Here is a 22150-nt window from a genome sequence, read left to right on the forward strand (position 1 = left end):
ACCCGTAACTGTGCATTTCTCCGCCTCGGTGCACACATGCCTTTCAACAGCATGTTCACAATCAAAAAGCTATGATTACATATACCCCCTTGAAACACCTGCACATTGTTGCTGTTTGCGGCGTTCGCGCATTTTATTTTCCACCGAACCGATACGGAATGGAAAAATAAAATTCAAGGTGGCGAGTTGATGACATAAATATAGCGGTTCACATGAGACTGCTTCAATCAGAAACATTTATCCCTCGGCTGCACAAATAGGAAGGCTGCGGCGCAGAGGGACTGAAATGACTTGCATTATCCCATTGCTGACCTGAGATCAGATTCATGCGAGGTTTCCACTGGGCACACACTGGGTCTGATGAACCCATTCTGACCTGAGATCAGATTCTAAAAAATGTCAGTCGTTTCTTCGATGTTTCAAAAATAGCAGACCTACAAGCTCGTAGCGCGCCACTCGGTGGCGCGCTATGAGCTTGTAGGTCTGCTATTTTTCAATAGCTAAAGCATGACATGATGCCGACACCAAAACGGGTTCCCGTTCAGAATGGGTTATTTGAAAAATGAATGTAGCTCATCGAGCAACATGATAAATACAGTACAAACACAGTGTACATGGTTAACGGCTGAACCAATCCAACAATGACTAGTTATTGATTCAGTGGGAGATGTAAGCAAAGGTTCAAAGTAACAACTTGAATGTTCTTTTCTAAAATTGAGGAGAGAAAAGTTGAGCCTGTGTGTACGACGAGTCACATGTTGAAGCGACTGCTGCTTTCTGTGTAGACCCTAATCTCCTTAAAATTCCACAATATTACGGTAGCCAGACAGGAAGGAAGCCACTCGACATTTGCCCTTTGACCTCGAATGAGTCTGGCCTGAGGTTGTACACTGTGGTTCCTGTTTGAAATGCTACATCTTCTACGTTGGATAATCAAAAACATTATCCTCGTCCCGACAGCACCTTCATAGTAGTAGCCACAGGATAATCTAAGCGGTGGATATTGCTCTTGTCTTCATGTCTCTATGTATGTAAATTGTCTTGTTCTTTGTGTTATGTCAAATGTGTGTGTATATGTGTTCTGCATACTTGGCTGCTGTGTCGCAAGACACATTTCAGTGTGAACTGACAATAAAGTACTATATCATATCATATCATATCATATCTAGTCTAGTGTGTCAGTGACGTGGGTCTGCAGTCCTACACTGACTGGCCCCTGTGATGTCTGTCTGTCTGTCTGTCTGCAGTCCTAAACTGGCCCCTGTGATGTCTGTCTGTCTGCAGTCCTACACTGACTGGCCCCTGTGATGTCTGTCTGTCTGCAGTCCTACTCTGGCCCCTGTGATGTCTGTCTGTCTGCAGTCCTACTCTGGCCCCTGTGATGTCTGTCTGTCTGCAGTCCTACTCTGGCCCCTGTGATGTCTGTCTGTCTGCAGTCCTACTCTGGCCCCTGTGATGTCTGTCTGTCTGCAGTCCTACTCTGGCCCCTGTGATGTCTGTCTGTCTGCAGTCCTACTCTGGCCCCTGTGATGTCTGTCTGTCTGCAGTCCTACTCTGGCCCCTGTGGTTCCTAAACTGGCCCCTGTGATTCCTAAACTGGCCCCTGTGATTCCAAACAAAATAACTTTGATAGACACATTGTTATTTCCTTTACGATGCCAAGCTCATGCAGGCTTTGGCCCAAAATAAACACACGGAGCTTGAAAATCATTATGCCGAAGACTCACGTTAAACGATGTATTTTATTTGTTTGCTCAGACAGTATAGCGTAGAGAAACGGGAAACTCGGGCCAGAAAAAAGGGGAACGGTCATGCAACGCAAGGCCTTGCAGCGAGAAGAACCGGCATGGGGATATTGTGATTATGTGGTCGATTCACTACCCGGTCAGCTACCAGCACGCCCCCAAGTTAAAACAACTCCTGCACAGCCCAGAGGGCAGCTAACATGCAGAGAGGCACACAGAATGAAGGCATTTAAAATAAGAGAGCTATCTCTCTGGGAAATCGCAGATCCTTTAACGCAGGAATGCCCACATACCGCCAGTCACGTCTACCGTGGCCAGATTAGAGGCCGACCAACAAGAATACGCAAAACAATAAATGCTCCATGAATAATGGTTGTTTGGTCATAGGCGGCTGCACGTGAGATTGATAAGTCATATCTGTTTTTTCCTTCCCTTTGGTATTCACGGAGCCGACTCAGTGGCTATCGGAGCATGTTTTGTAGATTCCTCGGGATGTGCTTGTTAGAGACCCGCATAATTCTCCCTCTGCGAGAACAAAACGAGACAAAGCATGAGAGAGAGAGCGAGGAACAAGGCAAGATAGGGAGATGTGGGTATAGATGACTAATCTCTGGCGACTCGCGCAGCTATAGCACCTACTTCCCACCCAGTGTGGGGTCCCGCGGGACCGCTGCGAATTCCCATTATCCTGCCGAGATCAGTGCAGGGAACGATGGGAAAAGATGGAGGGTTCCACGTATAAGGCAGGGAAGTTCTGTCACACTGAACCGACCGCTCTCCCCCTAGACAAGTTTTTGAAACCCAATTAAGGACTATGTAAAACGCTGGGCTACATGTCTGGGAACACAGCCCTCCTTGTTTAGTTGGTGATGTCTGCTGGTCTCATGACTTAAGGCCTAATTAAACAACTAGCCACAGCTCCCCAAAGGAATGCCTTTTGCTTCATGTTCATAAAGGGGGTAAAAAAAAAAAAGGAGAGGGGACTGAGGGGAAGTTATAAAGGCATAGCGTGGATAAATAGATTCATAAATTACTGTTTACCATGCCTCTGCTACAAAATGACAAATTGAGAGTGCGGCAGGAGCTGAAACGAGCCATTGTATCCACTCGTCTGGACTGCCAAAAGGGCGTGATGTCCCGAGATCTCACGGTGAGTTATGGACGGTGACAGCAAACAGCAAACTAATGACGCTTCCCAAGGTTATCTCTGGCATAAATAACCATTAGGAGCAAAATGCTGACGCAGCAGCCCAAACCCACAGACACCTGACATGGGGCACTAAAGACCATAAAAACCCCAGGCAAGGGCACTAAGCTAATAACCATTCTTTCCTCCATTTAGGGTTAATCTCACAGTCTCCGACTGCTGCTGCCTCAGCCAACCAGGAGGAGGGAGGGGGGAGGGGCCTGCGTCATGAAGAATGTTTGTTTGGGTGGGAGAGATAAGGGGATGGCGGCAGCATCGGCTCCACCATGTAGTGTTGATTTTGACCGTAGGTCGCAGATAAAACCTGAAAAACATGTCAGTCCGTCCGTCACGCCTCCATATATGGTTGTCAGTCCGTCACGCCGTCTCCATATGTCGATCTGACCTCATCAAACCCTGTAGACTCAAGACACGCCATGTATGGCCAGACCTCATCAAACCCTGTACACTCAAGACACTGCCATTCTTAGATCCCCCATATATGGAGCTGACCTGTTGTGACGTGTCATATAGGGTGAGGTCGCTTCTCGACCCTCAGGGCATCTTACTGATTTGGTTTTAGTCAATCTTTGTTATAAAATTCCATTTAGTTATAGCCATTTTCAGTCATCTGAAACGTTTTAGTCGACTAAATATCATACGATTTTTGGCGACTAAATCTACAGTTGATTTAGTCGAGTAACGTTTATTTTTGGTAGGCCTTGATGGCGTCACAATGGATGATTTTACACAGCAAGCTCGTGAGCCTGACTTCCACAGTACATCTGCTATTTTCAGCTGCAACCAGAGACTCGTCTCTTAGTTCCACTGGACGTCTTCTCCACTAGTCCCTCCCTAACCTTTTAGTTTGTCGAAATTGTCAGTATATTTCGTCTTAGTCTTAGTCAGCATAGCTCAGTTTTTATTTAGTTTTCGTCAGTGACGAAGCGTATTATAGTCGACGAAATAAACAACTGCCACCGTGTCGGAGCTCGTCCAAAAGCTCCTGCATGACAAACAAACACCGACCCGGCGTTGCCAGCTGTGACAACGCAATAATCCCGCAAATCCCCCTTTTCCCTCGTGCTGGAAATCCTAATGAGGGTTTTGAAGCGTTGGGCAGGGAGGGACGAGACCCGGGGGCTACGTACGGCCTATACGGTACACCTTACACCACTGCTTGCTCTCACAAGCCATTGTCCTCTTTATCTCCTTATCAGCCCAGGCTGGCTGGCGATGAAAGAGTTGTGGAGCCTCCGTCCACAGAGCCGGTGCGGCTCCCTGGGAAGCCAGACTAAACCGCCAGTGGTGACGTCACGTCAAGCAGACGATGCAGGAAAAGACTGTTTACACAACCCGCCGCAAAGAGAAAATCCACCCCTTTGGCCATAATAACAGTTTTAATTTAATTTTGTGTATATCCAATGATAAATGAATTGGAAGCTGGGCACAGAGTGCACACTTGGCTACTTAGTTAATAAGCACTGAATTTGTCAAACAATTACAAAAATTGTTTCCATAAACAGTTGTGCTATGGCCAGGGTTTACATGAAGGTCAGGGAACATTGGAGGATGGCAGGAATACTCTATAACAGTGTTCCCAAACATTTGATTTGATTTGATTTGATTCGATAACAGTGTTCCCAAACATAGGGTCTGGACTCTGCATGGTCCTATTTTTGGGCCACGGACTAATTTTGATTGGCCACTAAAAAGTTTCCTTCATTCACAAATATACAACATTGCATATCCCAATTAACTGTGTTTCTATTAAAGGTAGGAGTATCTGTTGTAATGTAATGTAATTGTGTCTATTATCTGTATTCATTTTAAAGTGCACTGTTGCACTCTGTGTTTGTTTTTATTCTGTACTTTGAATTGCCTTGAGTATGAAGGTGCTATATAAATAAAATTGCCTTGCCTTGCCTTACAAAAGAATACAACAAAATGTCCATACATACATTTTCACAAATGAAAACAAAACCATCTACAAGTTAACTGGCTAATTTTTACTGATTTTATAAATAGTGCATCATAATGCTTGGGGTCGCAGGGTGACTATCTATCTTTTGGGTGTGAAAGGTTTGGGAACCAGCGCTCTACAACTAAACTACGCAGACATGCTTTCATAGAATGAACCCTGACTGTGCATATCGTTGCCATCAGGCAGAAACCTCTCATCTCCACATTTTAACCTTTTAAATGAGTGTGTAAATGAATGCCCTACTTGTAGTCGTAACTTGATCATACAACAGAACAGAGCGTCACACACAACAGAGCATCAAAGGTATAGCGATTCCACCACAAGCTAATTAGCTAATTGAAACACAGCCTGAAGCAACGTGTTTGGAGCTCGTCGGTCGATCTGCTACCTGAATCTTCTAGTAACAGTTTTGGACATACAAGGTTTCCACCCAACAGAGACGATAATATGGATCTAGAGAGGTAGAAAATGCAGCATGATGATGATGCGCTTTTCAGTACAGATGAGGCTGTGTAGACAGTAGGAGGATACGTGAATGCACATTCATAGCTAAAATAATAAATCCAGATTTTGATTCATATTGTAATCACTAGTATTATTATTAATCAAAATGATTGATTGCGAACGCAGTGAGCACTTACTATGAGACCTAGCAGATCATGTCTGTCTGTGTGTCTGTGTGTGTGTCTGTCCCGCTATACGTCCAAATATGGAGTGTGTTGCATCAGCAATCACTCAGCTCCATATATGGGCACAAAAGGGGCCAGGTCCACATATACAGTAACAGCGGGACAGACACACAGACAGACAGACAGACATGATCTGCAGGGTCTCAGCTGCGTTCGCTTCCCGCGTTTGTGCGTCTTACTGGTGATATATGATTGTTAGAAATATGTTACATACAGTATATTTGGTCAAAACTGGTATTTTCTGTGTACATCTTGTGAGCCCATGATGGATTCCTGTTTCGTGTAACAGACCTTATAGCAGTAGTGAATACGAGGACAGGTTCAGCTGGCCGGAAAAAAAGACGCTTGACTTAACGGCCAAGTTTAATGACTACATAATTGTGAAACATAAAAATTGTGATTTAATTACTTCAGATTTAATTGTGCATTCCTAATTGAAACAATTCAAAGGGCAAGCATGACGTTTGGCTTTAGCTATATACTTTGCCTGACTGTGTTCATCTGTGGCTCTTCTTGTAGAAACCCTATAGCACAGCTCGAACATGTATGTTAGGCGAGTAGCCCTTTACAAATCAATCAAATCAATTTATTCGGTTTCAAGCCTCTCTTAACCCATTTTGGGTGGGAACCCGCTTTTTGTGTTAGCATCATGTCGTGCTTTAGCTATTGAAAAATAGCAGATCTACAAGCTCATAGCGCGCCACCGAGTGGCGCGCTACGAGCTTGTAGGTCTGCTATTTTTTGAAAAATCGAAGAACGACTGACATAGAAACATTAAAATCAGCTACTCCCGACCAGTAAGAACCCTGCAAACTACAGGTAGGAAACGGCCTGTGATCTAATATGACGTTCCCAGTTTCATCCAGAGGGAAAACATCAGGTTGGGACACTGACTCTGGAAGGTGTTATGAATCACCATTGCCACACGAACAAGCCATAGCAAATACAGTAGGTGGTGGTTTCAGCACAGCGATGAGGCTGTATCATTTCCGGCAAGGACTCCAGCTCAAATTAAGCCTTGGGCTTTTATTTCCAGTAATGACATTTCAGAAGGCCTTAATTGTCTATTTCACTCCATTTACCGTCCTCTGAAGTCTTCAGGTATCTGTTCTATTCCATTTGCATGTCAGAAAAGGAGGACTTTTAAGGGTGCCCTTCCCCGGTGCCCTTGAGAAATCTCAAGTACTTCAAACATTTCAAGCTTTGAGTCGAAAACAATAGGCTGGTTTTTGCGGGAATGTTAAGTAAAACCAAAGCTCTCTGTGTTGGGCGTGTTAATACTCGTTCAAGTTCTGCCACTGAAAGACTTGGAAATGGCTTTCATACCACAGAGAATGTTCTTTGTATAACCTTTACAGAGATAGCCGCCAACCAGAGTCCAAAGCATTAGAACCTGTACACGCCTGTGACTTTCTATGAAATGTCAAACACACTGTCCAAACATGTGAAATCCATATGACAACCAGTTTTTATAGACCATATTGCTTAAATGATTTAAAAAATGCATGGCACTGAAAATCATCCGTTTAAAACAACAACCCGAAAAGCTCACATTTTGGCACTAGAGGGCTTTGATTCAATGCCAGGTCATGTTTCCTGACCAATGACTCATCATGAACAAGACAAAGCATTCAGATAAAGCACACCAGATAAGATATGAGTGAAACGTTGCATTAATGTATTCCATGCACGCAGCAGGCGTCTGCTAACTTTGCCACATCTAGGCCTATTTCTTGGCACGGAATTCTTTGCTATATGCTCCCTAATTCTGCCTTTCTCCTCAGTGTGTCCAATTCTACGGAAAGCCTTTGTGGAGAGCGGCTGTCTGAGTTAGCTGGGGAATTGTTATTTTGTCGCAGTTACAGATATATAATTATATATAATAAAGATATAAGGCCATATGGACAAGAACATTATTTCACGTTGCTATGGTGATATTCCTATACGATGCCGCTAGGACAAAGAAAAAACAAGCCGCCACTTCAAAGGCGATCGCTCCAAATGCCAGCGGGCGGGTCTTGATGCTGCAGCACACCGAAGCAGGTCAGAACATCTAAGACAAGGCAGCCAGTTTGGAACATACAGTACTGTACATAATATACTGTAACATACTGTAGCCAGTGTTTCTTCTCACTAACTTTTTCATGTCAAAGACTCCCAAATAAATTGATATGTAATGTAAGACCCCCAGCTGATAATATTCTCTGACAGGGGAGTGGGACCTCCATACAAAGTGTGTGTTGTTAGAAGGTTTTTTAACTCAATTCAATTGGGCGCCATTTGACGCCTCCTGTCCAAACGATCCATCTGCGCAGAGATTACGGTCGAGTATGGTTCACAACCGTGTCATGTACGCGTTAAAAACACTCCGGTTCCGGTGCGGGGAAAAACATAACAACCCCAAGTTACCCCATACTCATTCAGCCTTAATATACAATGTTATGAGACTTACTTATATCAGTCAATATAGAATAGATACTGTAGTGTAGATAATATTACTAGTTCAACCTGCAAACCACACCACCTGCACTAAATGATAATACAGTGTTTTGTGTTTTACCGTTTACATAATTGTAAGATTGTGCAGAAAACTGCTGTCCACAAGACAGATACAAAATGATATGTTGCTGTATCGTTGCATTTCCTACATAGCACCATCTTATGTGCTTGATTCCACCTCATTGGGCTGAGAGAGGCTGCAGGCTAATGAGTTTCCTTGATGTCAGATCTGCAACATACTGTAGCTTAATTAAAATAATAAGGCAAATCAATAGACAAAAGGCCCCTGTGACTCAGTTGCAAGAAACAAACATTATACACTCCGTTTGGCTTCACTGGACTAAAAATAAAACTTAATGACAAGGGTAGGCTGACTAAGTGAGCAAATAAGAAACTGTGATGGACACTGTGGTGCATTTGTTTGTCTAACTGTATGTAATGTGTTTTTTTTCTTTTTTAGTTAATATTATTATTTTATTTTTTAAATTTGTTCTGTATTTATGGACATTTCCTAATGTTTCTTCGAAGATATTTGTGCTGCCATGGGGATGTGGGGGGGGGGGGGAAATATATGTCAATAATTGCTTTGAAATGACTATGTTGTAAAGAAAAATCAATAAACATATGTTTAAAAAAAGTGAGCAATAGTGAGCAAAAGTGAGTGAGTGAGTGAGTTGGGTGGGTGGGTGAGTGAGTGTGCAAGAGTGTACAGTATATAGTGAGTGTATATAGTGTATATGCTTTTCATTATACTTTGACACTTGCTTTGGCAAATGTAAACGAATGTTTTCTCATGCCACTAAAGCTCCTTTGAATTGAAGTGATCTCTCAGGACAGCACCAGACTTTTTCCTGTCTCAAAATACAAAAAAAGAGGTGGTGCCCCCAGGGCCCCAGAGCAGAGGCACCCATTTTTTTTTAACCGAATGGGTTCCCTCGTTGGGGGTGGCGTGCGTGCGTGCGACCGAGTGAGGGAGAATGATCCACATTCTTGTGGACAGGAGGTCAAGTGCGGAGGTGGAGACATGCATCCTATTTCATGCAGGGAAGGTGAGAGGAGAAAAAACGGCCCCCTGCAGCTATCCATCTCGGCTAGACTCTAGACATATTATAATAATGACAGAAAATATAAAAACAACAAGGAACTCTCAAAACTATTTACAGCATGGCACTAACCCATTTAATTCAATTCAAAAAATGCATTAAAAAGATATTAGGGGCCGGATGCAGTTTAATGAACCATGCTTACTTGGGGATATTGTTTGTAATGAACTGTTGCCGGGCGGATCTCTGTGGCCGGGGTGGTATAGCAGGGGAAAGGGAGAGATGAGGCCAAGTGAACCAGCAAGAGGGAAAAGGTGAATGACAAATGGCAGAAATAAATGGGTTTATTTATAAACACACACACCACCACACAAGCTCCAAAATGGGTAACTGCTGTCTTTGCCCGGGGCTGATTTCGAGGACGATATCTCGGTGTGCAGGCATATAGGGCAGATGATTAACGTCACTATTAACCTTGGTGATTCCCAAATCCTTTCTAAGCCCGGCGGCGATGCACTAGACTAGACTACCGTCAACAAAACCTACAGTAGGGATCAGAGAATGTGTGCCAAAAGCACAATGCGTTGTGTTACGCCAGCCATGTGTGATATTTATCAACGCACCACGGTGTGAATATGTTGGGTTGCAAACTTAAATGAATAGCATGGGTTCGTTATCATCAATGAGTGTGAATAGTGGACCGTTAAGGGAAGCCATATTTGGCACCTCTGATGAATTGCCTCTGATGAATTGCGTTGAAAAACGCACAACTGTTCTTCCCGTCATGAAAAGAATGAATGTGAATGAAGAGATATGGTTTGGAAGCATGAAGCTCATATTTAGCGTGTTAGGATAGCGTGTCAAAGTGATTAAAAACACATTCAACCTTTTGCTTCTTTTCTGGAGATTGTTAAGCCTGCGTCATCCAACAATCCCTTGCCAAAAACTACAGCCTCACAACACAGCATGTTGCAGCCGGCAGAGTATAAATAAAGTCAATGTAAACATTAAAATAAATAAATGTGTGTGTGTGTGTGTGTGTGTGTGTGTGTGTGTGTGTGTGTGTGTGTGTGTGTGCGTGTACAACAAGACAGGAGGCAGGAGTACTCCGCAGAGGAAATTACAAACTGATCCAGCTCCGACGCCCACTGGGGACAACCGGCGCTTTGAAGCAGAAAATCTCAGACAAATCACAATTTACCAACTAATGAAACCCACTCAAGATGATCCTTCCTCCGCCTGGGTCCCACTGTCCTCAGATGGAGCTGCATTTACTCACATGATAAGCATCACATCCAGCCCAGAGACAACCGCTCTGGCTGGAGCCACAGTTTCACTTCTCAGCTGTGAGGCTGAAATCAAACTGGCGCTGCCTGGCTGCTGACGTCAAAGCTTTTCCGCGTGCCAATTTGTCTCTCACCCAACACCAGTTCCGCAGGCTCTTAAGGATTCTTGACATTACCGGCTCCCATTTCACTTGTTTCATGCGTGCCAAAATGACTACGGTCAACTACACCAGTGTCATTTTCTTTTCACATACGTCACTAATAGAGCTACTGCAGTTTGGCTGATCAAATGAGTCTTTTTGAGGACGGATGTGGTGTGACACTTACCCTCTGTGGTGTGGACGTGGCTCAGGGCGATGATGAACCAGTAAAGGGAGGGTAGTTTCCACAGGGAGCATGCCATGGTGTGACTGTTCTCTATGGCAGCTTTAGGTTGTGACAAACGTGGTTAGAAAAGTCCAGGCGAGCAGGTCTCCAACAGGGACATCATTGGTCCTACCACCACCTGTGGAGCAAGAGAGTGAGATTTAGCTCGCATTTCAAAGGATAATCCAGGTTTTCCATAATGGGGGGTGGTTCAGTGGTTAGCATACATGACTGACAGCTTCCTTTAGGCCCCACACAACTTCTCAGGGGCTTTTTAACCTGGATAATCTTCACGCAAAGCACTTGCTCTGCTGCCTATGCATTTCTGCCTCCATAGCCAAGGAAAAAAAGAAAAAAACAGGGTTGTGGAAAACCTCATCAAACTGTTAAGCGCCACAAATCCACACAAGCCAGTAAAATAAGCCCAGAAGGTCAATAATCCTGAAAAGGGAAATCCCTTAATGGAAGCTAAGTGCTGACCGTTTCACTAGAGGGGTGGGCAGGACCAATCCGCTGTCATCACACATAATATGCCCCACCCACCTCAAAGCCTTGTGTGAGTCGGTGTGGAATGGATGGTGCTCTCCGCTCTGCTATCTCTCCCTTCACACATAAACAAGCAAACGTGCAATCGAGTAAATGGCCTGCACTGTTCTCTGTTTGGTGACTGACCACAGACTGAATTATCTCTCCGCTCACCGTCCCCTCGGAGACAGAGTCCCTCTGCTCCTAGCCTGGCTGCGCCGTACCTGTCCTTTGACTCCTTTCTGCTACTTGTCTGTTCGGGTTTTGTTTGTTTTTTGCTCTCCTTTTTTTCTGCTACAAAAGCAAATTGCCTCCTCCCTGTCATAGATACAGTGATGGGTGTCGTCTGAGGGTGAAACCTAATGCCTACCTGTGCGCTCAGGCATGCGTTTCACACTCCTAACGGCTCCCCTTTGTCTGTGTGTTTACACTGTCTGGCTTTAGCTCGGGTCCTCCTGCTCCCCAGAACCATTAGCACATCCACCATGGGAGACGGCATCACTCCAGCAACAAGGCACACAGGAACCCATTAGAACACATCTTTTGCTTTTTCTTTTTTTGTCCTGCCCATTTTTTATTCTAACAGATTCAAAAACAGGTCTCTCTCCCCCTCCCCCTCTCTCTCTGCATGAATGTAATAGCTACAGTATTGCCAAAGCATGAAATTCAACAAAAGAACAAAAAATATATATACAACAGAAAACAAGCAAATAGAACATTAACTTTCACAATACAATATGAAAATACTGTCATACCGGTCAGTATTAAATGTGTCCGTGGTGTGTGTGTGTGTGTGTGTGTGTGTCCGTGTCGAGATGGTTCGTGTCAAGATAGTAGTCACATTGTGTATATTTGTTCTATGTCATTTTGTGACATGCAGTCACATACTGTGCAGCAGGTCCTTCTCCTAATTAATACAATGAGGTGTTTGTCATTGTCATGTAGCTCTTTGTCATGTAGCTCTCTCTCTCTCTCTGCTAGTAGAACAACCAAAGTTCTAGCCCATCTCACAAGCAGAGTCAACATAGATAACACAACCTTGAGCACGGTGCAGCACAATGTAAAGGTTCCCATGTCTTCCCCAGAAGACGCCACGGGGGCTAAACTAAAAACAGGTCTTTGATACGTTCCGTCTCTCGGAGACGCTATAATAACTCATCGTGGCCAAACATGCAGAGTGCTCACATTAGCTGACAAAGTTATAATTACGCCTGCCATAATCAACTCATTTGGAAATGACATTATATGTCTCACCTGAGACCTCTAATTTTAGAGCCATTTAAAGGAGGTTAACAGGAACGCCGCACGCTGAGCCAGAGTGTGTTTAGTTTCAATGGAATAATATGCACTAATGAGACTCGACAGACCAGCCTGGACTTCAGAGTCCTGGCAAACCCCGCCGTGTAACTAAAGTACATTTTCATTCAACTTTTATCCATTCTCCAAAATCACACTGAGTAATCAAACTCATTTTCAGTGTCGTCGAGTAACTTAACATCACATAGAAAAACATCACAATACATCAGAAGATCAGGAAAAGAATGTGAATTACATACTGTAGGTTTACAGATAAATAATCTAAAAACAGTTGCATATTGTGGGGGTCTGTATGCTCACCAAGGTTTTAAAACCGCTCAAGGGTACCAATGTGGTCACTTGTAATGTTAGTTGTTTGCAGGTCATTCCATATATCAGGGCCACAGAAGCTAAAAGCAGATCTTCCAAGTTCAGAGTTCACTTTTGGTACCTTGAATTTGGGGAAATGACTTGATCGGGTGTGGTGGGATTCAGACAGAGTCCCACTTAAAGGAGCATTCAGTGATTTGGGTGATTTTGAGAAGAAAAAGTTAACGGTCCGTCCTGGTAACAAGATATGTGTGCACACGCTCTACAGTGTGGGGACACGCAACAGGCCAACAGCACGTGCACCTAGGCCCACCCCTAGATCCTGATTGGAGGAAGGCCCCCTCTATCCTGATTGGATGAAGGCTTTGTCACCCACCACCAAAAGCAAAACCAGGGTTTTTTGACACCTGCAGTTAACTGGGGACAGGGAGGAACTCATTATATGGTCAGCACACTCTATAGTAGGGAGGATTATCACAACAAAAGAAAGTGATATTTGAATTAAGTGAAATCACTGAATATACCTTTAAAAATCACCCCCCCCTCTCCTCTCTCTCTCTCATTAGCAGGCAACAGTGCAGCACTAATACTATCTCTCTCTCTCTCTCTGGCACAACAGCGCCCCTACTGGTACCCACTGGTGCTCATGACCACATAGGCGGACACGGACATTGCTGTTCCTTGGGAGTGGTTGCACCACTCAAAAAAGATGAGATGCATTTAGGACAATCTAGGACAATTTACTCAAGTACTGTACTTAAGTAACATTTTGACGTACTTTTACTTTACTGGGATATTTCCAATACTTTTACTCAACTCCATCTCAGATCCAACTATTGTACTCTTACTCCACTACGTTGATTACCATTACAAAATATACATTAACCACTTCATCTCGGCCATTTCAAAATAGACGATCTACAAGCTCACAATGCGTTGCAGATCTGCTATTTTCAAAGGATTTGTATACATTTGAAAACTTTGATGCCAATACTTTTGTACTTCACTCAAGTACATTTTGATTGGCGGACTTTTGCTCGTAACATAGTATTTCTATATTGCAGTACTGATACTTTTAGTAAAAGTACTTTTCCACCACTGATTGTGCACCTTGCACCAATCCAGTTTATCGGGCATGTGGATATACAGTATATGCTATTTTCACTGTCCATGAAAACAATTTTGCCATGTGCCTGGTGGCTTGTCCAGTGAGTCCATACATAGACCATTCTGCTCCTTGTAAGTTGTTGCCTAAGTTACAAGAAGGACCCAATAGTTCCAATCCAAGTCCTGTCATGTACTGTAGGTGTATCGGATCCCATATCTCTACTACACTCTCTCTACACTATCTGAATAGAGCGTCAAATGTCAAAAGATTAGCCACGACAAAGCAAAAATCACAAAGTTCACCCGGGTGGCATTCTGTCCACACACACACCCAGGACAACAGTAACACTTTAAGGGGAAATTACCTTGTGAGAACAGCCACATCCTCAAGTGGCGATAATAATCCTACCATTGGCCTTTCAAAGCTGAAGATAATGTCGTGGCATATTTCATTTTCCTGAACCCACCAACTAACTTAACCCTCCTTGGCGAGTGCTGCCCGGTCTCCCGTCGCCATCTCCAAATCACATTCCCTCCCTGACCTCCAGATCCCCCTGTTCACCGTCACCCATAACTCTTCACACTGCTGCCATTTCCATTCTGACATTATGCTTCAGTATAATACAATTTATTAACAGTACACTGCCTCAAGAGATGGTAATGAAAAACATACTGCGACGGTTACAATGGACAATATGTGCATCTTTGTGTGTGTGTGTGTGTGTGTGTGTCTCTGCATCCGTGTGTCTCTGTGTGTGTGTCTCTGCATCCGTGTGTGTGTGTGTGTGTGTGTGTGTGTGCGTGTGCGTGTGTGTGTGCTTCCCTGCGCGTGCTGTGCCTTTGTGTGCACAGGTGTGTCTCTGTAAGCAAACGCGCCGCCTCAGCCTCAGACAATAGTGCTGTATCAATATGATTACGCTTTCATCCCCAGACATCATTGTTTAGACTAAAAGCGAGGTATAAGCTCGCACAACAAGAGGACCTGCGTCACAATTAAACATGTGGACAAAGAAGAACAGAACAAAATGCCATTTAAGCAGTTTTTGTTTTCTGGAGGTCTCCGCCTCCCTGCTAGGAAAATATTAAATAAGTAATGACAGTAACGTAGATCCCTAGTACACGGTGGATGGGCGGTTTGTAGTGTAAATCGATGCTAACAGCGCCGCTACTTCAATATCTTCTGTGTCATGCTGAGAGTGTTTAACATGCCACGGTACCAAAGGCGCAGACTGGAGGGAGGTTCTGCCGACTCTCATCCTCCTCATTAGACGTGCCGAGGTCTCCCTTCTCAGCAGGGGAGCTTTTTTTTCCTCTCTCTCTCTCTCTCTCTCGCCGCCTTTAGGCTCGCACCAGAAAACCAACGGTGGTGATCATCATATGCCCTGACTGCTTCCTCAAACAGCTCTCCACTTGGCTGTGATCTGAGAGACAGAGACAGAGAGACACAGAGAGAGAGAGAGAGAGAGAGAGTGGGTGTTTCAGCATGTTTGATATGCAGTTGTTTACAGGGTGTCGAGGGGGGGGAGGGGGGGGGGGGGGTGGTCATGGACAGATCGATCCATCATCGTCATCCGTTAGCCTCATAATCACGGCCATATCTTTTTCTAATTCGGGAGACGGCGGGATCGAGGCAATGTGCGTGAATGTTAAGCACAGATTGCCAGAATGTCAACAGGCACCACATTGTTTGGCTAAATATGAAGTGGGGCGCAGACAGATGTTAAAGCACTCCGTGAGAGATGGGGAAGCCACAGGGGCGTGGGCCCAGAGGCTTTAAACATATGTGCACTTGATAGACTTGCCAGCGGCGGAGAGTCATTCGACAGAGCGCTGTGCAATAGAATAGACAAACGGTCTGACGGAAGAATGTGCATTGCAGAAAAGGCAAAACACAAAGCAACGAGAAGAAACCTATACATACTGCTAAAACAAAGAGAGTTTTCTTTTGTTTTGTTTTTGTTTCATCGTGTGTGTGTGTGTGTGTGTGTGTGTGTGTGTGTGTGTGTGTGTGTGTGTGTGTGTGTGTGTGTGTGTGTGTCAGGGGTTGAGAAGCAGTAAATTGGTGTTGAGGGATTGAAAAGGACAGATTGAAATTTGAATGCCGAGTGGGGGACGGGACGGGGGTGAGGGTTTGAAAACAAGAGGCAGATGTGAAAGAATGCTGGGCTCTTTGGGACAAAGCTCCCAGTTGTCTCTCTCTAGCTGTTAAAGAGGACCTCTGGAAAAGGGTGGGGGTCTCTCTACAAAATAAGGACTGGAAGAATGGGGAGGACACACAGGGTAAATAAAGGGAGTTGGAGGGAGAGAGGGAGGGAGGGGGGGGGGGGGGGGGGTTGATGGGGGACGGGCGGGGCCTTGGGTTACAATAAAAGATTGACAGCTTGCAAGTCTTGCCTGACCCTTGAATTAGCCTCTGAGCTTTCAACAAACTCCAAGAAAGAGTTGGGATGTTAATTGTCACGCAACATCACAGAGGAAGAGGAGTACGGGGCCGTCAATCCACCCCGAATGTAAATCAGAGCCAAACGAGCTGCCACATATTGAATACGTTGGGACACATTCAGCTTCCACTGGGTTCCCCCACAGTCCGCAACGCACGCGCGCACGCACACCCTTCTCTTATACATGAATTCATACATAATATATTTGTCAGGACTCCTTTTATCTCTGTTTTTCTCACCCACTTTAAAGGGAAACCCATGAAATACCTGGGGAGCCGTAGCCAAGTCCCAGAGCACTCTTCCCCGTCCCAAGACAGGCTATATTCCTAAAAGACACCCACTGAAGATGTACAATTCGCAAGCGAACATCCAAAAGTTCATACTCCGGCGCAGGGAGAGTGTGGGGCGGGCTCCCCCCCCCCCCCCGCTGAGACAGATATATGGGGCAGGGCAGAATCAGACGCTGACCCCGCCACCGAGGGGATGATTGAGAGCAGGACGGAGCAGGGAGGTGGAGGCGGAGGAGGGAGGCCATGAATGACACCAGAACCAAACACTGCCCCTGAACAGCAGCCCCCCCCCGCTGACCCTGACCACGGAACGCAGCCTGTGGAATACCAGGTCAGACATGGCATGCTGCACGACGGGACAGCTCTGCTACTTTAGGGACCACGCGGGGAGGGAGGGGGCGCTGGGGGATATATATATATATATTATATAGAACGTTTATTCTTTTATATTACATGGAGGTTGAAGGACCACACAAAACAGCATTGTTCAGACTGGTCGGTCGTCAAAGACTACTTAAAACTGTCAGATTGCAACAGACTAGCATTTTTAATCAGGACTCAGTAATAGGGCTCAAGTGGTGAAACTGGTTGCTTCTTTTGGGCTTGTTTTCATGGACCTGGTCGCTTGTTTCACCAACAGAATCTGGCAACCTCTCTGTATCCCACAACGGAAAAAAAACAAACAACTGGTAGCATTTTTTTGCTAGCTTTGCTTTGAAGTTGGATCGATTGAGAATATGGTATGTAGTTCACACTTCACACTACACCACCCAGTAGTTGAGCAGATTGGGTGTCCACTCTAGTATATTACCCCCTCATCACTACAAGCGACGCCGCCCGAAGTCGGCAATCGACCAAACATACTCGGTTCTTCATCAACGTGTTCCGACGCGTTCAAAGGCGATATTGGCGGCAAGCCGACAAGCTCCCGACGCTTTCAAACTGGCCGACAGTGCTGTCTGGAGCTGCCTTCAATCCATTTTGGTGTTAGCATTAATATGTTACGCTTTAGCTATTGAAAAATAGCAGATCTACAAGCTCATAGGTCTGCTATTTTTGAAAAATAGAAGAACGACTGACATAGAAACATAGCTTTTTCAGAAAACTGTCAGGATGTAGAAGACATTTTTAGAATCTGATCTCAGGTTAAAATGGGTTAAATGGCTGACTTTTTTTCTGGGGATAAATCACTCTGTGGCACATTGATAAGCTCTTATATATTTTGTGAGAATAGGGGGAAATAATAAAATAAAAATTTATTAGTACCAAGAAAAATCCTTTTCCTATTATTTCAAATCCATGATGGCTATAATGGAGGTCTTATCCGGGCAGAATAAAAAGCACTGCCACAGCTCAATATATGATGCGTCTCACATCCCTTCGTGGTCTTACAGTATTTATATTTTGCTCTATAATCCAGCAGAGTCCAGAGATATGAATCAGGTGCCTGTCTAAACGTATCTTCTTTACTTCTAGGCATCGTCCAAACCGACCATACCATACTCCTCCATCATACCAGAATCTAGGGGGGATCATAATATTTTGGCGTGGTATATTTCCAACGAAGTATAGAGAGAAAACAATTCATTATATACCAATGCTCCTGGGCAGGCCGGGTGGGTCCGTGCACAAAGGAACACGGCACACAGGAGCATAGCGTGTGGTGGAAGCGTGGTGCGTGTGCGTGCTCGCTGCTCTTAGCGCTAGCCTTCCATTCATCACTTTTATGAGCCATTCAATTAATCGATTAGAGCACTCCCCACTGGTCCAGACATATGGCTACTAATCCATTTTAGGCGGGAACCCCCTTTTGGTGTTAGCATTATGTTGTGCTTTAGCCATTGAAAAATAGCAGATCTACAAGCTCGTAGCGCGCCACTCGGTGGCGCGCTACGAGCTTGTAGATCTGCTATTTTTTAAATATCGATAAGAACGACTGACATAGAAACATAGCTTTTTCAGAAAACTGTCTGGATGTAGAAGAACATTTTTAGAATCTGATCTCAGGTCAGAATGGGCTAAATAAAGCGATCACGAGCCGAAGCCCTGACACATGCCAGCTCATCAATACTTTTATGGAAGAGGGGGGAGCAAAAAGTGGAAGACCCGGCGAGGCCTCTCTCTCTGAGAGGAAAAAAAGAAAGTCCTTGGGATGAACAGAAATGTACAGGATGTACAGAAATCTTTACATTATACTTACAAATATTTCTAGCCTTAGCCTACTTGCACTGTCTGCTACTAAGGGGAATCTTTAGGCCCTGTCGATATTTAGGCTACTGCTGTAAAAAATCACAACACCGGGTTTTTATTATAGGAAAATACCTCTCAGGAGATACCTGAGAGCAAGGAGTGCTGCTTTGCCACCCCTGTTCATATATGAAATTCATATGATAATCATTTATAAGTAATGCAACTGAAATCCTATTAGTGCTGAAAGATATACCAAATACCCTGTCTAGTGTCCACATGGATTATAGACAGATTATTTGTCACGGCGAACAAAGTTTTAAATACTGTTTTCTGCACAATGTTGCTAGTAATTTTGATGTTTTAGTGGGAAGTGAAGTGGTCTATCTCGAATGAAATTTGAAAATGTCATTTCCACTCACCGATAGCACAAAACTATTCCTTTCAGGTCCTCAGAGATAAGACCAGGGCTGTTAAAACGGTGTCTTTGCCAAATGCTCTCCCCCGCCTAGGAATTAATGGGCTGACATTAATACAGCAAGATAAATAGGAAGGTCAGGAATGGGAGCCCTACCATTATATGGGCATCTGACTGTGATAGTACCTGTCAGTCAAGTCCAACAAGTCCTTGGCACTGTACGGTTCACCTTGAGAACAAGTCTCACACAAAACTAGTCTATGGAATACGTAAACGATGCCTTTGGCTCTCCACCAAAACAACCACATTCGGTGCAGACAGATGAATGCCTTCTCTTGCTCCGTTGCGTTTGGAGACTAGAGAACACATTATAGGACTTCACAAAGGAAACATTTGTTGTGTGATCCAGTGTGCCATGCCTAAATTAGTCAAAACAAATCAGGGATCACACAGACGGAGCTCGGCAGTCAGCCCAGACGCCGATCTCTCTCTCCCCCTCTCTCCTCTCCCCCAATATCACATTCTCCGTTTAGGAGGAGGGCGCATCAGTGTTACTGTACAGTGTACTGTACACTCAGCCCAAAAGAATGCAGACAGTACAAGTACAATGTGGCTGGTAAAACCAACAGATGTGTGGGGGTGGGGGGAGTATGATCGAGGCACACAGACAGACAGCATGCGCAGGGATGTACAGTTCAGGTCAATTCTGTCACGTTTCAGACAACACTGGTGTCCTCATGAAGAAGCTGTGGTGAGACAGCACTCTATATTACAGACAGGTTGTTTGTGGTCAGACTGCAGCAAACAGCTAAAGACTGTGGTATATGAAATAGTGCCGTTTTGTGCAATAAACCTTTTGTCTTATTACACTGCTACAAAACACAGCTAATCCTAAACCAAACAAACAAACAGGGGAAAAAGAGAGCCCAGCAGGGCCCGGGCCGGCCTAGTGTTCCGGCCACCTATAGGCTGGTTATCCAGCCCAGCAGTGGCAGCGTGTTGCGGGTTTAGAGTCCCGATCACGACCACCTTTGCTGTGTGTCACCCATATCTCTCTCCCCATTTCCTGTCACACTACTGTCTAAAAACAAAAGCATAAAAAATATATATGCATCTTAAAAAAGACAAAAAACGAGAGCCCAGAATCACCAGCCTAGCGTCTCAGTGCTTGGTGTTAGGCTAAGATAATTCAAGTGTGCTTTATTTACTCTGACTAGTAGACCAGTTAACAGTAGACCAGTAGACCAGTTAACAGTAGACCAGTTAACAGCCTTTGTGATCGCCCTCTCTCCTCCTCTCTTGTCTCTCCCCTCATCTGGCTGACTCCCTCTCTCTCTCTCTCTCTCTCACAACCAACTGAATGGTTAAAAAGCCTGCTCTGTCCCTCTATTAAAAGGAGAATTCCATATACTAGGAGGCTTTCTTACCTTTCTTTGTAGTTGTTACGTCCCCACCAAAGAGATCCAGGTGTTATTTTGTGCAAAAGTGCATTATTGGCCATTTCCCCTACCATAAGCCCTCAATGGCGGTTGGGTTTTTGTGCTAATTCGCTTATTTCCCACACTTAATTAGTTAAGTGTGCCGCTTGGGATACTATTTACATTATGCAGAGAGGATAATGGATATGTATATATTTTTTAAATGATTGTGATGGATATAAGCGAATTAGCACAACACCCCATAGCCCCATTCAATTCAATGCAATTCATTGAGGGCTTATGGTAGAGGAAATGGCCAATAATGCCCTTTTGCACAAAATAACACAGCCTGGATCTCTTTGGTGGGTACGTAACAACTACAAATAAAGGCAAGAAAGCTTTCTAGTATGGAATTCTCCTTTAAGGACCTCTTCATCAATAATGAACAGTGATCGTGAGGCATTATTCAACAGGGTGATTATTATTTTAAGACAGCGGATGGCAACACGAAACATCAAGAAGGTAACAGAGAAGATGACTTGTAAGAGACGCATCTAAAGCAAGTGTGCCAATAATAAACCATCCATCTCGTATACGAGGAGGTATATACATTTTGAAATGTATGACGTTTTTTGACGTTTTTGAAGCCATTAGGTCTTTAAATGCACAACCCAGGAGAACAGTGGTGCTAATTCTTTGAGATTAGAGGCGTTGTGCTCCATGCGGCTGGCCTCATGAAACATTGCAATGTGAGCTTGTAGATTGTCCATTTTCTTTCTTTTTGAAACATTTGGAAGAAAACAAAATATATATATTATCACCATAATGCCTTATTGAGGTGTTTGGTCAATAAAATCATGATACTTGATTTTGTTCATAGTTTCCCATTACATCCCTATTGATTACATTTCCAATGGTGAAGACCATGGTGTACAGGTATAGGAATGAGATATGTCACAAGTCGTATAATACCTGTGTGTGTGTGTGTGTGTGTGTGTGTGTGTGTGTGTGTGTGTGTGTGTGTGTGTGTGTGTGTGTGTGTGTGTGTGTGTGTGTCTGTCTGTACCCAGACAAAAGAAGTGGGTGTAGTCTGTCTTAGAGCAGTCAGTTGTCAACCCTAAATCTCTGCTCACTACCGGCCTGTCAGGTAATGGTGCTGCTCGTTAAACCTGACAAAATATCAAAAGCCCTCAAACACCACGTACCGCCGACACACACACACACACACACACACACACACACACACACACACACACACACACACACACACACACACTTACTTTCCACAGCCCAACACACAATAACAGACATCATAACAGAGAGGGGAAATAGATAACTTG

The 22150-nt window shown here is 44.4% G+C and overlaps 1 protein-coding gene across 5 annotated transcripts in view; it reads right to left on the minus strand.

Annotated features, from left to right (window-relative positions):
* Nucleotides 1-22150, minus strand: part of adgrl2a (adhesion G protein-coupled receptor L2a) — a 146673-nt gene that overhangs the window by 103212 nt on the left and 21311 nt on the right. For 4 of the 5 annotated variants that reach the window (XM_080771093.1, XM_080771091.1, XM_080771094.1 and 1 more), the window contains exons 2-3: nt 15274-15477; nt 10760-10937 (exon numbers count right to left, since the gene is read on the minus strand). In XM_080771093.1, the coding sequence (XP_080627219.1) occupies nt 10760-10835 (76 nt within the window). In that variant the 5' untranslated portion in view covers nt 10836-10937; nt 15274-15477. The remainder of the gene's footprint in view (nt 1-10759; nt 10938-15273; nt 15478-22150) is intronic. The other variant, XM_080771092.1, reaches the window with a different exon arrangement.

The sequence above is a fragment of the Protomyctophum bolini genome (genome assembly GCF_963924005.1).
Source record: "Protomyctophum bolini genome assembly, chromosome: 8".
Taxonomy (NCBI): domain Eukaryota; kingdom Metazoa; phylum Chordata; class Actinopteri; order Myctophiformes; family Myctophidae; genus Protomyctophum; species Protomyctophum bolini.